This window comes from Bos grunniens, chromosome 16, assembly GCF_055505025.1.
Source record: "Bos grunniens cultivar Pamir isolate PY7600 chromosome 16, Bosgru_T2T1.0, whole genome shotgun sequence".
Classification (NCBI taxonomy): Eukaryota; Metazoa; Chordata; class Mammalia; order Artiodactyla; family Bovidae; genus Bos; species Bos grunniens.
The window spans coordinates 11,912,931-11,936,210 of NC_141180.1; the positions used below are offsets into that span (position 1 = coordinate 11,912,931).

Consider the following 23,280-nt stretch of genomic DNA (forward strand, 5'->3'; position numbering starts at 1 on the left):
TATTTTTTTTAGGGTTTTGTTTTTCTAGTTTTGTGACCAACAGCACAGCTTAAATGCTAACTGTTTATAAGGGTTACAGACACAATTTTGGCAATTACTAGGGACCAGGGATTAAATCCAGTGATCTTATCTCAAGCATTCTGAAGAGGTAATCATCCAGAAGCAAAAGTTTAAAATACCTTGCATTAGGTTGTAAGGGTTTCTCTGTAGGAGCATATAGTTCGGTTGTAAATTAAGAAGCAGAAAGGTTGAGATGCCTCCACATAAAATATAGAGGAATTACATACAAGCATTCAAACCTTCACTGAGGTATGGAAAATACTTCAAAAGATGACTAGACACAGACTCTGAAATAGCAGTTCACGCAATTAAATTCCAATGGCTTTGGAAAATAAACCACCATACATCAGTTGGATAACTGCAAAAAACAACTTATGCACAATCAACCTCTACTCTGGGTAGTCTGGGATTTCTATAACTGACACGTCTATAATTAACAACTGCACCATCTTCATTTTCCTAGGCAATCTCTTCATAAAAGTACAGGAAAAGAAACTGCAGAGTAACACAGACCCAAGAAGCAAATCTAGCCAAGAAAAACCCCTCCTTCAGAGGCTATACCACTCACTTGAATGCACAAAAAGATGAAGACTAGGGGATTACCTCACCTACAATCTGTCTATCAAGAAAACAGACACGGTGCCAATTTACCTTACAGAATTGACATTAAGCTGATAAGATTTCACATTATAATCTTTACAAAGAGGAAACACAGTACAAAATTCATAAATCTCCCCAGTAGCCTACTCTTCAATCGTTTCTTAATCATGGTTGATTATTTTAGTCCCCTGCAAATACAAACACATCTAGATGTGTTTAAGCTGGCTATAAAACACAGCAAATTCTGCTATTATCTCACGGGGCCAGGGAATGAGGTGTTCGAGGACTCCCATTATCACAGATAAATTTCCAATTCCCAAAAGATTAACATAAAATCAAGCCATAGCAATGTCTTTAGTGTAGGCTAGCTTTACTTTGATGAAAGGAAATGCATGTTAAGATGCTGTACCTTTATAAACTCTAGCCATTATGAAAATAGCAAAATGTGAGACGCTTCTATCATAACTTTTAGCTTTGGATAAATCAGCTTTCAGTAAAGATGAAAATACAAATTTGTAAAAGAAAAGGGGGATAACTTAAAGGATAATCACCAACGCTATGAAACGGTTATGGATTTTTTAGGCTCCTTTAAAACCAGGACTCTTATTCCAGCCTTAGAAGAGACCCAAGAGTTATCAAATTCATCCTTCCACAAAGTGCTGGATTTCCTAGTAAAAAAGTTTTCTGTCTTGAATAGAATATGGCCAGAAAGAATAGTCTCAAGTACTTTTATTATTTATCTCTCTTTAATTTATTATTTTTTAATTAAAGTGAAAGTGAAGTCGCTCAGTCATGTCTGACTCTGCGACCCTGTGGACTGTAGCCCTACCAGGCTCCTCCATTCATGGGATTCTCCAGGCAAGAATACTGGAGTGGGTTGCCATTTCCTTCTCCAGGGGATCTTCCCGACCCAGGGATCGAGCCCACATCTCCCACATTACAGGCAAACGCTTTACCCTCTAAGCCACAAGGGAAAAAGTATAGTCAATTCTCTACCATATGCAAAAATAGACAGCCAGTGGGAACCTGCTGTCTAGCACAGCTTTGGGCTCTGTGACAACCTAGATGGGTGGGATGGGGTGGGGGTAGGAGAGAGGTCCAAGAGGGAGGGGATATATCTATACAAAGCAGATACACTTCATTGTACAGCAGAAACTAACACAAATTTATAAAGCAATTACATTCTAACAAAAATAACTCAGGAAAAAAAATGTAGAGTCAAGATTATTCCTAAAGGAAGTAATTCCAGCATATTTTTACATTTTATTGTAATTATTTATATTCCTTATTACTATTAAAGTGGCCTCCTTGCTTTTCTTAGAGCAGCAGTATTTAGCAGAAATATAATGTGAGCCATATACTTAATTTAAAATTTTCTAGTAGCTACTTTAAAAAGTACAAAGAAGTAAAATTCAAATTTCAATAAATTTTATTTAAAATGGTCATTCTAAGTATTATGCTTTTATTATGCAACTTCTTCCCTGGGTCTTTCCTGGGTCGGGAAGATCCCCTGAAGGAGGAAATGGCAACCCACTCCAGTATCCTGGACTGGAAAATCTTACGGACAGAGGAGCCAGGTGGGCTGCAGTACATGGGGTCACAACGAGTCGGGCACGAATGAGTGACTAACACTGACTTACTTACTTATGTAATTAATATAAAAATGACGAATGAGATTATTTTAACTTTTTGTCATACTAGATATTCAAAAGTTGCTGTATATTTTATACTTACTGCACATGTGAGTTTAAGCTAGCCACACTTCAAGTGCTCGATAGTCACATGTAGCCAATGGCCATCCTACTGGACAGCACAATCTGAAATTAGTAACTGTTCAAGGAACTGAAAGATTTTGGCTCAGTGGTAGATCATAGTTTCTATGACTGCTGCTGCTGCTGCTGCTAAGTTGCTTCAGTCATGTCCGACTCTGTGCGACCCCATAGATGGCAGCCCACCAGGGTCCCCCATCCCTGGGATTCTCCAGGCAAGAACATTGGAGTGGATTGCTATGTCCTCCTCCAATGTATGAAAGTGAAAATGAAAGTGAAGTCGCTCAGTCGTTTCCGACTCTTATCAACCCCATGGACTGCAGCCCACCAGGCTCCTCCATCCATGGGATTTTCCAGGCAAGAGTACTAGAGTGGGGTGCCACTGAGCCACCTAAAAATGCAACAAGGAGACTTATGAAAGGGTGAGAGTCCAATCTCTGGAGGGGCCTGGGTAATATCTTTTTTATTAACTTTTTATTTTATACTGGACAATACTTGATTAACAATGCTATGTTAGTTTCAGGTGTACAGTAAAGTGATTCAGTTATCCATATGCAGCTATCTATCCTCTTCTGATTCTTTTCCCATTTAGGTTGTTGCATAATACTAAGCAGAGTTCCCCGGGCCACAGAGCAGGTCCTTGATGGTTACCCATTTTATAGCAGTGTGCACATGTCCATCCCAAACTCCCTAACTCCCCTCCTCCCACCCATCCCCATCTGGCAGCCGTAAGTTCCTTCTCTAAGTCTGTGAGTCTGTGTCTGTTTCTGTTAATAAGTCCACTTGTATTATTTCTTTTCAGAGTCCGCATATAAGCAATATCATACGATATTTCTCTTTGTCTGATCTGAGTGGTTTGTCTTGCCAAGGAGACCACTGTATTGAGTGGTTCCTGTGTGCCCAACACTGTGATACAGTGGCAATTTTGCAAAAACTAACTCACTTAATCCTCTCAACAGCTCATGGAGGCTGCTACCCTTACCATCTGCATTCACAGATGAGAAAACAAAAGCACAGGGTACTACCCAAGATCACAGAGCAAGTCAGTGACAGAGCCAGGATTCAAACTCGGACAGTTTGGTTCAAGTTCACATTCCTAGCCACTAAACTCTGCTATTCTCCATGTTTTTATTTTTCAAATATGAGAGTTAATCATAAGGCAGCATTGTTTTTAGCTATTTTTCTCCCAATCTAGGGCAGTTATTTTTCAAGCCATGTGGGGGGTGGGAAAGGCACAAGGAGACGGGACTCCAGAAAATCCTATCGATCCCCTCAGCAAACAGAGCAGCTCCATCTTATCTATTGGAGTTCCACACAAGATTTTATTTGGGGGTAAGGGAAAGGGTAAACTCATTGATTCAAATATATTGTAGCTGTATTATCAGAATTCTAAATTTTCTGAGCCTCCTGTATCTCTCAAGTCTCCTCCTTAATAAAAGTTCCCAGTCAGAAACTCATACCTTTTTTTCTGAACTCATTCAAAAGAATTAAATTTTTTTTTCTTAAAGGGTTCATTTTATTTCCTCTTACCAGGTTCTTGTTATGTCTAATTGGCATCTCTGTGAGAAGGGAAAGGCAACCCACTCCAGTATTCTTGCCTGGAGAAGCCCACGGACAGAGAAGCCTGGCGGGCTATCGTCCATGGAGTCACAAAGAGTCGGACACGACTGAGTGGCTCACACTTGTGCTCACTTACTTCCTCCGGCCACTCCAGTCCCCATCATTTTCCTACCACTTGGTTCTTTCTTACAAGGCAAGGTGCCTGTGCCATGCTTCAGCTTGGAATCTTTTGATGGCTTTCTATTTCAAGGCAGTGTTTTATTCCCTAAAGGAGTCAAAGAGTATTTATTAGAAGGCTTAAATAACTGTGCAACACCGAGCTCAGCACATATATTTTTTTTAACTGCAGGACTTATGAGAGTGTTTCTCAAAGCATCTTACCACGGCCCCTTTCTCTGCCATCACACGTCCCTGGGAATTAGAACAGTGGAGTCAGCCTACCTGGACCATAAAAGTGGACGGCAAGGGCAGTCGCTGGCAGGCTTGTAAGAAGCATTAAATGAGCTGATCAACAAAAGGTGCTCAGCATAGCACACGGTGCATTCAAAGGTGGTGATTATTTTAATTATTTTCGTGACACATTTTAGGAACAATGTCCTATGGGATCTGTTAATAGTTAAAAGTACTTAGACGCATCAAACCCTTCAAAAGTGGTCTCCACCTATCTGCCCACCTGCTCCTTCCTCTCCTCCATAACCCCTACACACACACACACACACACACACACACACACACACACACACAGATCAGTACAAACTGCCCTCTGCCCTTCCCTGAAAATTCCATGTTCTTTCCTGTTTCTATACCTTGGCACAGGATGTTCCCTTTCTTTGTTTCTTGTTTTTCCTATTCTCCCAGTTCTTGGGGTTTTGGGAGCAGAGACCCTGTCATATTCTGCTTCCCCAGGAGATAACTGTTTACTGATCACATGAACCAGGCCTGGGAACCGAAATGGCAGCAAAGCCGTGCACTCAAAACCAGATTTGACCTTCGAAAAGTTTACCATATTAGTTCAGGGATTTTTGAGAACAAGCCCACGGTTCTCCTTGCTTGGCCCTGCAATAAACCTTTTTTTGGCCCCAAACTCAGACATGTCGGTTTGGCCTCACTGTGTATCAAACACACGAACCTGCATTCAGTAACACAGGAACCTGCATTCAGTAACAGGAGGATGGAGTCATACAGGACACCGTCAAAGGCCAGCAGAGAGACAACGAGGCCTTTGGTGACCCAAGGTGCCTCAGGATGACCTTTCATTTTGCTGGAAGAGGAATATGTGTTTAACCCTAAAACACGTATCCTTTTTCATTAACGCTTGAGTATATTTAAAAAATCACTGTTCATTAAAAAACAAGTTTACCATATGGACAGAGATCATTGTACATTTGCCAAAATCCACAGAACACACACCACCAAGAGTGAACCCTCACGTAAATTATGGACTTTGAGTGATAGGATGTGTTAATGTGGGTTCACTGACTGTAACAAAGGTGCCACCCTGCTGTGGGGTGTTGAGAGTGGGGAAGCACTGTGGGCGGAACAACTGTGCTTTCCACTCAAATTTGCTATACACCTAAAACTGCCTTAAAAAATACAGCCTATGTTTTTTGGGGTTTTTTTTGACCACAGCATGTAGCTTGCAGGGTCTTAGCTCTCCAACCAGGGACTGAACCCATGTCCTCTGCCATGGAAGCATGGGGTCCCAACCCCCGGACTGCCAGGAAATCCCCTACAATGTTTTGGGCTTTTTGTTTTTGTTTTTTGGGTGCGTTGGGTCTTAACTGTGGCATGTGAACTCTTAGTTGTAGCATGTGAGATCTTGGTCCCTGCCCAGGGATCAAACCTGGGCCCCCCTGCATTGGGGGCGCAGAGTCTTAACCAATGAACCACCAGGGATTCCCCTCTAGAGTCTATTTTTAAGTTATCTAATACAACACCAATTGTAATTAATGTATATCAAAATTGAAATAAAAATTTATTTCATTTTCTTAATACAAAGCTGAGAAGGCAATGGCAACCCACTCCAGTACTCTCGCCTGGGAAATCCCATGGATGGAGGAGCCTGGTAGGCTGCAGTCCATGGGATCACTAAGAGTGGGACACGACTGAGCGACTTCACTTTCACTTTTCACTTTCATCCACTGGAGAAGGAAATGGCAACCCACTCCCGTGTTCTTGCCTGGAGAATCCCAGGGACAGGGGAGCCTTGTGGGCTGCCCTCTATGGGGTCGCACAGAGTCAGACACGACTGAAGCAACTTAACAGCAGCAGCAAACTATAAAACATGCATGTTTTATGCCGATTTACACACGGATGCTTAAATGCGTACACCCCAATGTGCTACTAATAAGGTAAAAAGAGCCAACTATCAACCACCAAGGTCAGAACCTTTCACATGCTTATCCAATTGTGTCAGTTACCAAGCTACATGTATCCTTTGGGCAGGACAGTCTCCTCCACAGGAAAAGAAAAGTCAAAGGAAGACCTGAACACCGAAACCAATGTATAAACATGAAGACCAGTCAGAGAAACAAGCACTCAGGTGAAACAGTCCTTCAGAGGATAAGAGGCAGCCTGCGGTAGGTGCCAAGGGGAGAGGAAGACCTTCTCTGACCCCAACTCCTTGTGCAAATGGAAAGAGGGTGTGGATCCTGAGAGGTGAGGAAACAGATCAAATGTGATCATTTTTCAGAGGGACCACTCTGAGAACTGGGCAATGATATCCCAGGGCCCACGGCAATCACAGGCTCTTCCTTACCCTAAGGAGGGCTTGACTCTCAGGGGTCTGCCATCATTTCAATGCTGGCAACCATTCAACCACGGTCCCTTACCTACCAGCCTACAAAGCTCTCAAGAAACAAATGCCTGAGTGGGTCTCTCTCAAAAGTCTCTTCTCCTGAACGTCTATAAGGCTGCAAAACAGCAGGGCTTGCTTATTACCAAAGGGCATATTGCTCTAAGAGTCTCTTCTCAAGAGAGGTAACGTGACTGTCTAAATGGTGAACCGTGGGTTTGCTTAAAGCCCAAAGAAAACATGGGTCATGAGGAATCTTAAGAGGAACAAAACTCCCATTTTACAAGCTCCCACAAAAAAAGCTTCAATGGTCATGCTCACAATAAATGCTTTTTTTTTTTACCCTCTTTGAAGAGGAGAGTATAGAAACAAACGAAAAATAAAAGCAGCTATATCCATCCCATACGTGGGAGTGTTCTCCTTGATATGTAGCTGGAACATCAAAACCCCAGCTACCCCACTTGATTATTTTTAAAGAGAATGAATGACTTAGGGGAGGAGACTCTCATTACAGCCTCCTCATGGGCTGAAAGCAAAGGGAGCTGCCACACACACACCCTTATTTCCTCCCCCCAACCGCCCCCAGCCCCATGCAAGCCCTAGGGGGTGTCCTTGCTTCTCACAGCATCAGAGCAGGTCCCCGCATCCACCGAAAGGTGTTACGAGGGAGGCCGTGCTGGGAATCACAGGATGCTTAGAAACCAGGCTGAGGCTGACAAGCCGGGTCCCCGGGCTGCGCTGTGGCCTCTCCACTCCTCACACACGCGCCCTTACCTCCCGCAGCTCCAGCCTCTGGGCCACCGCCTCCAGGCACTCCTGCCCCGTGCTCTCCACAGACAGCGTGCACTCGATGACACTGCTGTCCAGCAGGCGAATGCGGGTGACAAAGCAGTTCTTGCTCAGGACGTTGTAGCGCCGCGTCCGGCGCAGCTTCAGGCCGAAAGGCATGGCTCTGCAGGCCTGGGATGCTGCCCTCGTGTCCTGGCGCCCACGCCCTTGAGATGGCCTTAGCAGCTTCGTGATGGGGCACTACCACCCGTGCGGAAAAAGGCGTCCATGCCCGGCGTGGCGCTCCGGAGGGTCGCTGCAAACACAAATGTAGCAGCAAGGTTACGAGCTGGAAGGGAAGCTCCAGGCGGCACATGTTTCTCCCACATGAGCACATCCCCCCTGAGGCCCAGATTCAAGAGCCTGCAAACTGATGCTCCCAAGTGCCTTGGTGGAACCCTTGCACTTGACCTTATCTTACAATGGTGATATGACAAGATCCACTTTATGGCTAGAGACACAGATGTTCAGAGAATTAAAAGGACTCATCCAAGAACCCACATGGCAAAGCCAGTATTCAAACCAATGTTTATGCAACTTCAATTTACATTTTTTAAGAGATCATATTTCATTTATTAGATAGGCACAGACAAAAAAAAAATTAGTAATACCCATCACTGAGGAAAATTCTGGGAAAACATTTTTTGGTGAGAGTATAAACTGATGAAATGCTAAAAAACAAAGCTTGGTTAATAATACATAAAACTTTAAATGTATATATCCTTTTACTCTCTGAACTACTTCAAGAAATATTTTCTAGAGGTACATTTGTCCAACTTCGAAAAGGACATCCACTGAAAAATTGTTTATAAGTAGCACTCTAGTATTGTGCCTGGAGAATCATGGACAGAGGAGCCTGGTGGGCTACAGTCTGTAGGGCTGCAAAGAGTTGGACATGACTGAAGCAACTTAGCATGTACATATAGCATAAAATGAAACATTTTCTCTATCAACAGAGGATTGGTTACGTAAGTAGTACTATACCCACAGAGTGTAAAAATGTGTTATCACTGACAATTGAACTAAATATATCATTTGCAAAGTTGTTTGAATTAGGCTAGGTAGCTAGTATTTTTAGTGTGGCAATCAAGGACATGGAATTAAATGGAATTAAAAAAAGCAAGATGCTTACTGTATGCATAGATTCCAGTTGCATAAAATTAAAAATATGTAGAGAAAGACACATTCTTGTGTATATATTAAGTGTTTCTGAAAGGATGCACAGAAAACTGCTGGGTGGCTGCTTCTTGGGAGAGAAATCTTTTACTTTTCTGTGTGTTCTAACAAAGATTTATTCTTAATCTACTTACAGAGCATCACTTTTATAATTGAAAAAAATAGGTAACCAAAACGTGTGCTGCGAGATCACTGATGACAGAAGGAAAAGTTACTCTATTAACTCTGGTTGAGTTAAAAACTGAATACTTATGACAACGCAGGTAAAGAAAATCTCTTTCAATGTATGAAAGTGAAAGTGTTAGTCACTGAGTTGTGTCCCACTCTCCGTGACCCCATGGACTTGCAGCCCGCCAGGAATTCTCCAGGCAAGAATACTTGCCTGGAGTGGGTAGCCATGCCCTTCTCCAGGGGATCTTCCCGGCCCAGGAACTGAACTCTCTCCTGCACAGCAGGTGATTCTTTACCCTCTGAGCCACTGGGAAGCTCCTTCAGTGTACCCATGGTAGTTTTAATGATGGCTGTTTCAGGTGAATAGAATTATGAGAGACTTTGTGGTTTAATGTTCCTTTGACTACTCTTGATTTTCTGTTTTTATTGTTGTGAACACTGCTTTAATGATCGGGGAAAACACAGTGAATAAAATATTATGTTTACTTAAGAACCAACCTTCTATTAAAACCATCCAACAGCTTGTATTGAAGTCAGTGTAACCATAAGGTTGGAGAAGTCTTAGATGGGCAGCAATACTTGGAGTTCAATAAGATATTTATCTCTCATTGCCCCTCTTTACCCAGCTATCACAAAGTTTGCTTCAAGTATCATTAACTTCAAATTTCTTAAGTCTCTTCTCTATTCTTTTTTAGATAAACTTTTTATCTTATATTGGAGTATAGATGATTAACAATGTTGTGTTAGTTTCTGGTTTATAACAAAGTGATTCAATTATACATATACATGTATCCTTTCTCAAATTCTTTTCCTATTTAGGTTGTTACATAATACAGCCTGTCCGCTCAAGAAAGAAGGAGTGAAATTTGAACTTTTTTTAAACTTTTAAATTTATTGTCTCATTTCAACCCCATTACCAGCTCTCTGGTGTTGATTTATAATCCCTATTTTACAGATGGAAAAAGTGGGATTCAATAATTTAAGCAATTCATTGATCCTGAACTTAAAATCTAATCTTGCTCCTCTTTTAACATTATTTGTCTTTATTTTTAATACTTATACTTATTTTATTTACTGTATTATCTTATTTATTATTGGGTGATAGAAAATGAGATGAATATGCATTTAATTATTAATTATAAATTAGTAATTAATGATGAGTTAGTCTGCAACTTTTTTTTTTAAGAAAAAGTGAATACATGAATTCTTTAATGTATTTAAAATCACAGCTGTATCCTTTTTTCACCAAATATTTAGACAGATGTGGGGAACCACCCTATTCTCATTTTATTCCTTTACAAAATGCTTGATGCAAAAGCCCATCACCAAACTACACCAAATTTAACTCACTAATAACAAGATTTACTGACCCCCAGATGTCCCATGAATGCCAGTGATGACATTATTGCCATGGACAACACAAGAATAAAATAACAACAACAAAAGCAGCTTTACCATCCGCCCTGTGCCAGCAAGGCTCTCACTGGAAGGTTTCCAATGCTCTCATCTTCCAAAGAAGCCAGACATGTCCACATGGCCTCTCTGTTCAACTTTCTGTTTCCCGTGAAGCATAAAGAACCATCTCCTGTTCATATGATCGTTTTGTTAATTTGATTCCCCAAGTCAGGCTGCTACCTCTGAGCCCCCAACACTTAGATAGACAAACAGGAATAGCTACTTGCAGGAATTCTTGAATTAATAATTCTAATGGCTTCAATATTTAGAAATCACTCCTTGTCAGAAATCACCCCAGGCCTCAAGCCAGGAGGTTGTCAGGACACAACCCTACAACACAGCCAAACACACTCCCGAGACTCCCTGGGCCAGCCTCTGATGTCTGCCCTCGGCACATTCCTTAGCGTGACAGGTACATGTTTTATGAAGGCTTAAAATACATATGCAAGAGACCTGGGCTTGGTAAAATAGATGAACGTTTCTAAATCACTTTATGTTGGCAGAGTGTCGTGTTTACCTCCAAGATAGGCCAACCTGATGATCTCCTGATATCGGCAGAAAAAAACACGGAGGGACCCACCCAAAAAAGGAGAAAAAAGAGAGAGAGTATCAGCATTCAACTACGAAGTCCTTAAAGGGTTTACCCCTCTCACATTTCCATGAACTTGCTAAAACACAGGGCAGGAGACATCAAGATTCGATCCCTATACTGAAAAACTAGAGAGGCTCAGAGAGAGAAAAATATTTGCTCTGTGGGCACAAGTCACATTTCTCATCCTGGGCCGGCACTTTACCTTTGGGCGTGCCACTCTGAATACCTAGGAAAGAATGCGGCTGGCTTGGTGCACATGTATCCCAGCCACTGCTAAACACAGTCCCTGCTTTTAAATACATATTTGACAGGACACGATCCATAATACAGGGATAAAAAGTACACCGTACAACAACGTGCACAGATAAACATTGTTTTTATAATGAGCAAAAACACACAAATAAATGGGGGAAAAAGTAAGTTCACCAAAATGACTGTTATCTCAGGGCCCCATGGTGATGGTATCAAGCAGAACTCTCATTTTATATTTCATATATTGTACAATCATCCATCAGTCTCTGCAGGAAATTGGTTCTAGGACCTCAACAGAGACCAAAATTCGAGGATGCTCAAGTCCTTATGTAAAACAGCACGGTGTTTGCAAAGAACCTATCTTATACTTTAATTCATCTCTAGATTACTTACAATACCTAATACAATATAAATGCTTTGGAAAGAACTGGCCAGTCTGGCAAACTCAAGTTTTGCTTTTTGGAACTTTCTGGAACTTTCCTTTTCAAAAATATTTCTGAAGTTGGTTGAACCCACATATGTGGATCCCGTGGCTACAAAGGGCCAATTGTATTTCTGAATTGTTCTAACATTTTACAACTGCCTTATTTTTATAACTAAAGATTCTTTTCAAATATACTAGCTACAGAAAATGGTACATCAGGTGCAACATCTGACAATACACCTCCTAGAAAATACTTATTTTAAGTTTTAAAGAACTTTTGAAATCTTCATTTTGCCAGACACTTGCCAGGTAAACTGTCAACAAAAAAGCTTAAAAGAAAACTGGTCTGGTTCCTCTAAAAGTCAATGTCATGAAAAAAAAATTGAACAGAAAGGATTGGAGGCAGACTGCTCCAGAGTAAGAGAAATTCTGGAGTTATAAAAACAAAATGCAATGGGTGACCTTCATAAAACCGAGCTTGGAAAAAAAAATAGTTATAAAACACATAAGACATTAGGGAAATCTGAAATAGGGAGTAGAAATGAGATGATATGAATGTTTTATGGTTTTCTTCTTTTTCAATAGTGGAACTGTGGTTATGTTCATCCCAGATTGCTTAGTGGTAAAAAATCTGCCTGCAATGCAGGAGACATGGGTTTGATTCCTAGGTCAGGAAGATCCCCTGGAGAAGGAAATGGCAACCCACTCCAGTATTCTTGCCTGGGAAATCTCATGAGCAGAGGAGTCTGGCAGGGTCTATGGGGTCGCAAAGAGTCAGACACAACTTAGTGACTAAACAACAACAACAACATTATATATTTAGGTGTAAAACGTCACTCACTTAACAGAAGGAGAGAGAATTCCAAATGAGCTGAGCAGTTCTAAGATTCAAAGTTTAATCTCAGGGAACAGGACACACTCAAACCTTGGTAGGAGAACTGGATTCATCCAGAGAGGCTGAGAATGGGTGTCAATTATTTATTCTCAGTTTACTCATTCATAAAGATAAACTCAACCTCAGACTGTGCTCAGTTGCTCATTCATGTTCGACACTCTGTGACCCCATGGACTGTAGCCCACCAGGCTCCTCTGACCATGGGAATCTCCAGGCAAGAGTACTGGAGTGGCTTTATTCACCTGTAAAGATAATCTCTTCCCAGGTGTTTGTGAGGTGCCAATGAGAAAACATTTCCTGGGTGTGCTCAGTAAGTGTGGGTGTTTTCCCCTCCTATGCCCCTAGCTGTGAGCTGGGTTTGCTCAAGGATAGCAGAGCAGGTGTGTTTCAAAAGGACTTGAGGATCTTGGCACCTACTGTGGACAAAGTCTTTTAAAAGAGAAAACAGGCAGGGACTTCTCTGGTGGTCCAGTGGTGGAGACATTGCCTTCAAATGCAGGGGGTGTGGGTTAGATCCCCAGTCAGGAGACATATCCCATATGCCTTACAGCAAAAAAAAAAAAACAACCCAAAACATAAAAGAGAAACAGCACTGTAACAAAGTCAACAAAGACTTTTTAAATGGCCCACATCCCTCCCCCTCAAAAAAAAATTTAAAAAGAAAAAGGCAAAACAAAGAATATAAAGTTTAGCATGAAGCAATGACAATTCCATGGTGAAACCTGACCAAGTGTAAAACAAAATCATGGCCTCTCCCAGCACTGCTCTCTTGCCATCCCCCTGACTCTGACATCTAGAGCAGAAATGAACCAGCCATTAGAGGAAATGTCCCATTACCAGCCCATCCTCAGTGGGTCAGAAGACTGTCATCTCAGGCAATAACGTGTGTAGAGTGCGTGGTGTCAGCAACTGGTTTGGGGTTTGGTTTCTTTGGCTTGTTTTTTGGTAGAAGGTTGATTCTAAACTGTCTTTGGTTTTATAACTCATTTGACTGTGTCTCGGAGAAGGCAATGGCACCCCACTCCAGTTCTCTTGCCTGGAGGATCCCATGGACGGAAGAGCCTGGTAGGCTGCAGTCTGTGGGGTCGCGAGGAGTCAGACACGACTGAGCGACTTCACTTTCACTTTTCACTTTCATGCATTGGAGAAGGAAATGGCAACCCACTCCAGTGTTCTTCCCTGGAGAATCCCAGGGACAGGGGAGCCTGTGGGCTGCTGTCTATGGGGTCCACAGAGTCGGACACGACTGAAGCGACTTAGCAGCAGCAGCAGCAGCTACAACCGTAGGCACATCCCAGTCTCTCTCACACTGAAGAATCTCCCATAGGCCTCTGGGCTCCCAAGTAGCATTCTGAAGGGAAAGATCAGTATCGGATTCAGCTCTGTGCTCCCCTGTGACCTGGAAATGGAGCTCTGGCCATGGCAGGAAGCTGAATAAATATTTGTCGCTATGATGAAAGAAAGAATGAATCCAAAAAAACAGTTGAGATTTTTGAAACCAGGGCAGGACAGGCATCTCCAGATGACCTCAGGAGACTGGAGGAATCTGACTTGGGGAAGCTTAAGAGAGGCTTAAACCATGGAAAAAATGGCATGAGACATTATTTAGCTCCCTGGTACTTCTTGGGGGAAAAGTTTTACCCAGATTTCTAAAAGTTCCATTTCTCCAGCCTTTGATGTGCCATATTCCGGGGGTGGTCTTGAAGACCAGAAAGATGCCATATGCCCAGAAGCTCTCTGCAAAAACTACACCGGAACTACTGATGGGTCAGTGTTTCAGTGTGCCCGTGACTGTTGAAAGCAATTTGTTGGGATATTTGCTCTGTAAACACCCCACTCCTTTCATGTAATAGGCAACAGTAAGAGAGAACGTACAGAAAGCTTTAAAGTCACTTCTAAAACCCACTCCTGACTAATCCATCAGATTTCCCAAACCTCTAACATGTACATATCCATCTTTAACTATCAGCTGTGAATTTCTATTACTTTGTATTCTTTTTATCTAAACATATCAGTGAAAATCCTGCCAGTTAAAAACAAAGCAAAGACAGCTTCATCATCATACAGAAAAAATTATTTGGCTGATCTAATAAATCTTTAAATATGATGGGTTAAAAGTAGAGAGATCTTTCATAATGTCAACCAAATACAGCTTACTCTTCTTTATTAAATTACCTGTACGGCGTTTAGAAAAATGAAAGACAGAAATTAAAACCCAAATCTTCAAGACGGTCATCACACTTTCTCTTGCCTTCTCATGCTGTATTACATATACTTGCCTTCTTTCCCCGCCCCACAAGATGTAAGTTCTGAAATCACTAGCAGAAGCTAACTGTTGATGAGCCGCATTCTTTGTTTACCAACAGCTTCTGGAATCTCTCCAGCATTCCATATTATCACAACTCCCAAGCACACCTCACAGAACTATGTAACCCTGGTCTGGGTGTGAGAAGGGAAAAACTGATGTAACTCACACATCCTGTGTATAAACCTGCATAAGGCACAGCTTGGTTTTGAAAAATGCTACGTCATTTTCCTAAGGGGAGTTTTAAAAAAGCATGGGGTGAGAGGGGATGAAAATGTCTTCTCTGACTCCCTCTTTGAAGAGCAGCAGGAAGGAGGGAGGGTGGGGTGAAACAGGAGATTGGGTTTGACACATAAACACTACCATGTATAAAGTAGGGAGCTAGAGGGAAGCTGCTGTATAACACAGGGAGCTCAGCCCGGTGCTCTGTGAGGACCTAGAGGGGTGGGATGGAGGGGGTGGGAGGGAGGTTCAGGGGGGAGGGGATACGTGTATACTTCTAGCTGATTCACTTCATTGTACAGCAAAACTAACACAACACTGTAAAGCAATTATACTCAAACAGAATAGCAGAAAGGAAGTTCATTTTGTTTAGTAAAAAAATCAGACTATTAGTCTCTACTATAAATTTGACATATACCCATATGTCTAATTATTTTTAGCCAAATAAAATTTTTGTGCAAGGTCTGAAATGCAAATCTCTTTCAGTTGCTAAACAACTACAACAAAAACAGAATGGCCACATTTTAAAATCCATTTATTTCTCTCCCACCAACTCACTTTCAAACATTCAGCGGTGAGATGCAAGAAGTGTGTCCAAAAATACATTTTCCAACATTCTCATGCACTCACTACGTAGTTCGCCTTTCAAGCCCTTCTTAAGCTGTATTTAGAGTGAGAAGAAAGGTTCCTACTATAGGGCCCCATCACAGGGGTGCCTCACCCATGGGAAAGGTAGCTACATGGTAACATCTCTGCAGAACATGGCTGAAAATCAGGAAACAGAGCCAAAACAGCCTTTGAGCATTCAAATATCACAGGGCCCCTAAGTCCAACAACATACAGTTTTGCTTGGGGAAACAACACTCTCACAGTTCATTCGCTCTAACTTTACATACCTTTATACAGCAGCCATGAAATTAAAAGACGCTTACTCCTTGGAAGAAAAGTTATGACCAACCTAGATAGCATATTCAAAAGCAGAGACATTACTTTGCCAACAAAGGTCTGTCTAGTCAAGGCTATGGTTTTTCCAGTGGTCATGTATGGATGTGAGAGTTGGACTGTGAAGAAAGCTGAGCGCCCAAGAATTGATGCTTTTGAACTGTGGTGTTGGAGAAGACTCCTGAGAGTCCCTTGGACTGCAAGGAGATTCAACCAGTCCCTTCTGAAGGAGATCAGCCCTGGGTGTTCTTTGGAAGGAATGATGCTAAAGCTGAAACTCCAGTACTTTGGCCACCTCATGCGAAGAGTTGACTCATTGGAAAAGACCCTGATGCTGGGAGGGATTGGGGGCAGGAGGAGAAGGGGACAACAGAGGATGAGATGACTGGATGGGATCACTGACTTGATGGACGTGAGTCTGAGTGAACTCCGAGAGTTGGTGAGGGACAGGGAGGCCTGGCGTGCTGCAATTCATGGAGTCGCAAAGACTCAGACATGACTGAGCGACTGAACTGAACTGAACTGATATAGCTAAATCCGCCCTTAACAGATTCAAAAGGGATAAGGAAAAGCACCTTGGCAGGGCATAAAATCAGCAATGAGGGAGGTGACAGATAAACTGTAAAATGATACTGGTGGTAAAGAAACTGCCCACCAGTGCAGGAGACACAGGAGGTGTAAGTTCGATCCCTGGGTTGAGAAGATCCCCTGGAGTAGGAAATGGAAGCCCACGCCAGGATTCTTGCCTGGAGAATCCCGTGGACAGAAGAGCCTGGCGGGCTCCAGTCCAGGAGGTCACAAAGAGTCAGACACGACTGAGCGTGTGCACAACAGCTCTATTGAAAACAATCTGCAGTAAAAGGGAATGATTAAATAACATCCAGTGGACTCTGGTTAAGAAGGCAGAAAATGAATATACTTTTAAACAGTCCCATTCATAGTGGTTAAAACTAACAAGAAAAAAAAAATGGTTCTTGAGAAGGTAAAGCTTCTGTTACTTGGAATCTTTTTTTTTTTTTTCCTTAAGCATGTGGTTCCCTTTTATTTCTGCTCTTATACTCAGAAGCAAACCAGTTCCAAAAAGTATCAGATGCTGCCATTTTTAACTGGGGAAGGGAGAAGGAGAGGGGAGGACAGGGAGATGCAGAGGAAACAGAGACCTGCAGAAGGCAACTCTGGGAAAACAAGCAGTTGACAAGGTCCCCCAAGGTCAATGTTTAAAAAAATCATTTCCCCACCCCTAACTTTGAGGATTACTGCCCTGAGGTTTCTAGAGAGACAGGCTCTTCCCACAAGAAGCACCTTAAAATGTGAAAATTTCCATTTTTCACTTAACTAAACTTTTAAGGCATTCAAAGTACCTCTTGAATATTTACCAATGAAATGATATGGTGTTTGGAATTTGCTTAAAAGGAATGGGGTGGGGGAACTCAGGGTCGGAAGGGTGGGTAGAGGTGAAGCAATACTGGTCTACTGGCCATGAGTAGACAGGTCTTAAGGGTTGGAGCCAGGCATGTCAGGGCTCAGACCACTCTCTACAGCTTTGTGCTTGCCATCTTTTCCTTATTAAAAAGCTGCTTTTTTTTTTTTCTTTTAATAAAGAAGTATTTCTTAAATGGTACTTTGAAAGTAACCTGGTATAACAGATAACAGTGCCTACTTTGCAAGAGGTATTTTACAGAAAAATAGGGTCAATATTTTCCCTCCAACCCAACCCCTCTTGCCCTTCCAAAGTAAACCTTACATCTAAGTAGATCAAATTGACAGTGGAGTATTTCATTTCATTTTTAAAAGATGACAGGAATAGCTCTTTTGGTAGGTAAAGTGACAAGTTGGATAAAATACAGAGAACAATCAATCGGGCATAAGATAAGGGATTCTTCTCTGTCCAACTTGCATAATCACCTGTATCAAAATACCTGACTCGGGTTTACTCCTTAAATGAGTTCTCTCTGTCTATTCATGCCAGGAATGCTTTGTCCTAAAGACTCCACCCTTCTTTGAGAGACCGTAGAATCTGCAGCTCTCAATTCCAGCTCTTTCTTCTGTCAGTGTCTACACCCACAGCATGGTGATGTGTGTCCTGGAATGTTCAAGCCAATCGCAGTCAGTGACCAGACTGGGCGATTCCTGCAAGTGTCAGAACATAAAGAAGGCAATGATGGGCGCCTCCGTGTTTAAAGGAGATTCGAGGCCAGGGGTGCCCTGCTGAGCTTTAACTCCAAAGGCCCTAGGAGATGGCGCCTCCTAACACCCCATTTCACAGGACAGGGCATCAAGGCTGCAGAGCTCAAGATCTCACCAGTTCCTAACGACACTATCTGACCTGCCACATTCTGACTCAAGGAACCATTTCTAATAAAATCCAGGAAGCAGGTTGGAAGCCATGACCTGGTGGCAGGAAAATGACAGTGACTGAAGCACGCCACCACATTCTATCAGGAGGACTGCGGCACGCCCTCTGCAGCCTGCCGCTGCTCCCCCCAGATACATGACTCAGACGTGGCTCAGGCAGACCCTGAGGCGGCTGAGCCATTTTCAGCCCTAGCATGTTCTATCCAGAGGCCATGGCAACAGGACAGGTCGTGTTTGACCCACGGCACACCCCCCTACCCCCGAGGCCTCTTACCTAAATGGCTTTCCTCCTACAGTCCTGGTCTGTGGTCTATGCCACCCAGTGGGGTAATCCTAGCACAGGTCACACACAACCTCTTCAAAAACCAATTTCAGAAACAATCGCAAGAGCCGTCACCGAGGGTTTCCAGTCTGGTCATGTGACTCACTTGTGAAAATTAAAAAAAAAAAAAAAAAAAACTGGCTGAAGGTAAACATACCTTTCACGTGCTTCACCCCCCTGCCCTTGGGATGAACACCCTGAAGGGACAAAGCTGATGAAGAGCAGGGGCTCTTCGTGAGAGGCTGCAGCAAGTGAACTCCCTCAGCCCAGTTTCCACACCTCCCTTTCCTCCGCTTCCTTCCTGCCCTGAGTTCCCTGTCCAGGGCTTTCAGATGGGAGGACTCATCTGTGTCACTTCCTCTGCAGAGGCAGCAGCCAAGCACCTCTGCCCACTCTCTCCCTCCGGGTCTGCGCCATCCAGCGCTGGCTTCCCTGGGCGCATCGCCTTGTTCCCGAGTCTCTCCAGCCCCGTCAGTGAGCCTCGCCCCGATGTGGACTCGTTTCCATGCACAAGCTACTTCAAAGCCACCTCACTTTCTCCATGTGTAACATGGGGGGTGATAAGAGTCCCAGCCCTCAGAGAGCCGTTGGAGGAATGATAGGAGTTTAGTGCCATTTGGGGGCTGGCCCAGCGCCTGGCATGTGGTCCACCCTGCGGCTGTTCTCTCTTGCTGCCCTTGTTACTGTTATTTCACTGAATATTGCAGGAAGCCCAAGAAAACCCAGACTATCGCCAAGTCCCCAAAGAATTAAAAAAACAAAAACAGTTTTCCAACAAATCAATGGTTTTGGAATGCTTAAAGTTAAGGCTATTCATCATAAGGAGGCAAAACATGAATGAAAAACAAGCAATTACTGGTCCCGCTGATGGAGAACCATGACAGGACGCCCAGTGAGTCAGGAACACAGCCAAGTGGGTTCTAAAGTATTATAATACAACCACCTCTTGGGAGCCAAGATGCTGAATCAGAGGGGAGAAAGAATGGAAACAGGTATGAACTAGTGTCAGCTGTCAGAGAGTTGCATAATCCCAACTGATGCAATCAAATGTTAATTACTAATGGGAGAAAACAAAGCTTCTACATATGGATAGATGGTCATGCGACAAGTACGTCCCTTCATGTAGGAAGACTATGTACACATATGCACCAATGCATGGCAAACCCACCCTAACTATCCTTTCTTTTCACACACACACACACACACACACACACACACACACACAGTAGGTACTTGGTAAAAACTTATGTTGTACTAAGTCGTTCTGAGTGACAGTACAAAAATCTGTCTACCTCTAACATAGCATAGTAACTTCACTGTTGTAAGAACATTTTCTTCGTGTTAGGATCAGTGACCTCAAACCTGAAGATCTGTTCAGCTGCCTGCATCTCGCAGAGCAAGTCTGGGCCTTGAGAAAGGAGACACTGCACATGGCGTGATCCTTTCCCTGCACAGGGGGTGTCTGTGCCCTCTGTGGTGTGAGCCTGGTTAGGACCAGGGCAAATGTCAAGTACTTCTGTTCGCAATTGGGACTTTTAGCTCTTAAAAACTGAAAAACTTACACATATACAGTTCTAACAAATTCATATCTAACAAATGCAGCAAAGACTATACAGAGTAAATCTCATCCAAGAGGCCCCCTTTTGCTCTGATTTATATTTTAAAATGTTAAGGATTTCAAATTTCCCTGGAAATAAACAACATCTACTGAAATCTTTGTACATAAACAGAAAAAGAAAGAAAGAAAGAAATCCCTGGGGAAAAATGCATATCTGCTTTTCAACTAGATTGTTAGAGGGCAGGAACCAACAATGTTTTACACAACTTCTATAACCCCAAATCCTTCTGCACTGTAAGTAACACATATTCTGACTCAGCAATGCCACTTTGGGGTAACTAACTGGAAATAAAAGCAATGGATCTTAAGGTTACATGCAAGGATGCTGCAGTAAACATTATCTATAGTAGAGAGTGGGACTAAGAACAACCCCTAGTAGAGTTATGACCAAATAAATTCTGTAATTGTCACAGTATTTTTGGTATCATGCAGTTATTAATAAATTAGGAATATCTGAACCTACGAACTCAGAGCAACACTCATTAAAAATTCTAAAACTATTGGCTTCCTGGAAAAGTTGATAGAAGGGGGAAAACAGCACAGCCAGTCATCTTGAACGTTTCTGCTCATACAAGCTCGGAAAAAGGTGAAGACCCTTTCCATCCATCCTCAGAGAGATGAAGGGCAAGCAGAACGTCTACTTTGTCTTTATAGCTTTTGGAATATTGTATTATACACACACAAAAATTTACTTTAAACCACTTAGTCTCTGCCTCTCCTAAATACTATACGAAGGAAATTTGGAAGCAGTCTTCCTTCAGGAGTAGTATTATATCAGCTATCATTTATCACTTCAGTCACAGCATCATTTGAGTGATTAACTGCTATGTGCCAAAACTGAGCTAAAGACTTTTCATGCATCATATCAATTAATCAACACAATCCCAATCTACAGGTAAGACAACAGACTATACAACCTGGCCAGTCGCTAAGCAAGCAGGTGCCAGAGGCTCCCTCCAAAGTCCAGTCTTTCACCATCAGATTATACGGCAGGATGCACATTCGCCATATATGCCCTCTTGATACATATCAATATTTAGAACACTATCTCACTAACCATATGGCTTTCAGCATCATATATAATCATCCCTTGAGTAAAAGCAAAAGGAAAAAAGTCACTTGGGATCAAGCATTCCTTTTCAAAATTAGAACTAATTAAAGCCACTTAATCACAAGGCTTCCCTTGTGGCTCAGCTGGTAAAGAATCCACCTGCAATGCAGGAGACCTGGGTTCGAAAAAGGGAAAGACTCCCCACTCCAGTATTCTGGCCTGGAGAATTCCATGAACTGTATAGTCCATGGGGACACAAAGAGTCTGACAAAACTGGTCACTTAATTGTCGAACATGTGTGAGTTTTCATTCTTTTGAATTATTCGAGTTAGAAATGTCATTCTTTTTCTCCCTTTAAAACTTTTAATAATCTTTAAGGTTTTGTGTTTATAAATTAATTAAAAGAAAATTGGAAATTATAGAAAATTAAAAGGAAAAAATAAAGTCACTCATAATGTCATGACTCAGATCAACATAAAACTTCTGTCCATTTTATCCCATTCTTTTAATTAAGTATATTTTAAATGTGTTTACATAGTTGGAACTGTACAACATTGAGCTGTTTCTTTCTTTCTCACTCCTACTTTTTCTCTTTGCATATTACAGAAAATTTTTAAAAAACAAGTTTGAACTGTTACATCATATTCTATGGGATAGATCAACATTTCTCCATTGCTGAAAGCTTTGCTCTGATTTTTTGCCATTGGTAAAGAAGATTTGCCTAGACTTCTGATCATTTTTTTACGATAGATAAGAGGGAGTGTTATCAAGTCAAAAGCTACACGTTTTTAAAAGTCTCAAGTCTCATTGTATAATTCTAAATCGATTCCCAAAGGACTATAAAATGCAGAAACCATGACAAATTGCTAAGACTTCCAATTCTTCACCTGTACAATGACTGAAATACCTTTGTTTCCTTAAATACTGTAATAAAAAGCTATATGATACAACAGAAATTAAACTTGAGAGTCAAAGTATAAAGATTAAGTTAAAGCTTCCTTCCCTTACTGGATTACCATCAGCACAACTCCCCCAAAACCTGAAAAGCCTCAGAAAGGAAAATTTCAAGCCAAAAGGGAGACAGCAAAGCCCCAAAGCTCCATGTGACAAGAGGTCTGGGAAACAGAACACCTTCCAATATCCAGCCTGCAATAAATGGCATCCCCTCTCTCCAGAGCTACAGTGCTGTAACACAGCAGCAGTTCTAAGGACAGCTTTTGAGAAACGGAATATGTTGCCCTCCATCAAGAGGTAACTATGGAAATTACTTCACTTTCTCTTTTCACTTTCATGCACTGCAGGGGGAAATGGCAACCCACTCCAGTGTTCTTGCCTGGAGAATCCCAGGGATGGTGGGGCATGGTGGGCTGCCGTCTATGGGGTCACACAGAGTCGGACACGACTGAAGCGACTTAGCAGCAGCAGCAGCATGGAAATTACTTGGCCTGAACATCAAATGTCTGTACTTCCTTATATATATATATCATTTCCTCAAAAACTATTATTCACTCAGCACAGACTACTGATTGTGGGAAATCCCAAAGAACAAGTAAAGACACCCTCTCTCCCTACAGAGTCGTAGGAAATGCTAGGTAAGGATAAAAACCAAGAGCAATCAATGCTCGGAGCAGTTAAAGAGATTAGCAAGGGCAAGAAGGAAAGGAGTAAATGAAAACGCACACCAACCATCTGGAGACTGTTTTAGGCTTTAGGATAACCTACAAAAAGTAGAAAGGGAAATGACAAAGGTTGGTGGCTCAAGAAGAGCTTCAAGGATGGACAGTTTTTTGGCTGAAGGTGATGTTCAAGCTCATTTTATTTCACATAAACATAAGACATGAGACAGAAGCAATGGAAGGTCCAAACATATACAGCACAAGAATAAAAAT

The 23,280-nt window shown here is 42.2% G+C and overlaps 1 protein-coding gene across 3 annotated transcripts in view; it reads right to left on the reverse strand.

Annotated features, from left to right (window-relative positions):
- PTPN14 (protein tyrosine phosphatase non-receptor type 14) overlaps positions 1-23,280 on the reverse strand; it is a 196,434-nt gene that overhangs the window by 115,898 nt on the left and 57,256 nt on the right. Inside the window, exons 1-3 of one of the 3 annotated variants that reach the window (XM_086342380.1) lie at positions 18,675-18,827; positions 17,965-18,175; positions 7,558-7,867 (exon numbers count right to left, since the gene is read on the reverse strand). In XM_086342380.1, the coding sequence (XP_086198506.1) occupies positions 7,558-7,731 (174 nt within the window). In that variant the 5' untranslated portion in view covers positions 7,732-7,867; positions 17,965-18,175; positions 18,675-18,827. Of the gene's footprint in view, positions 1-7,557; positions 7,868-17,964; positions 18,176-18,674; positions 18,828-23,280 lie in introns of those variants that run through there. The other 2 variants (XM_086342381.1, XM_086342379.1) reach the window with 2 other exon arrangements.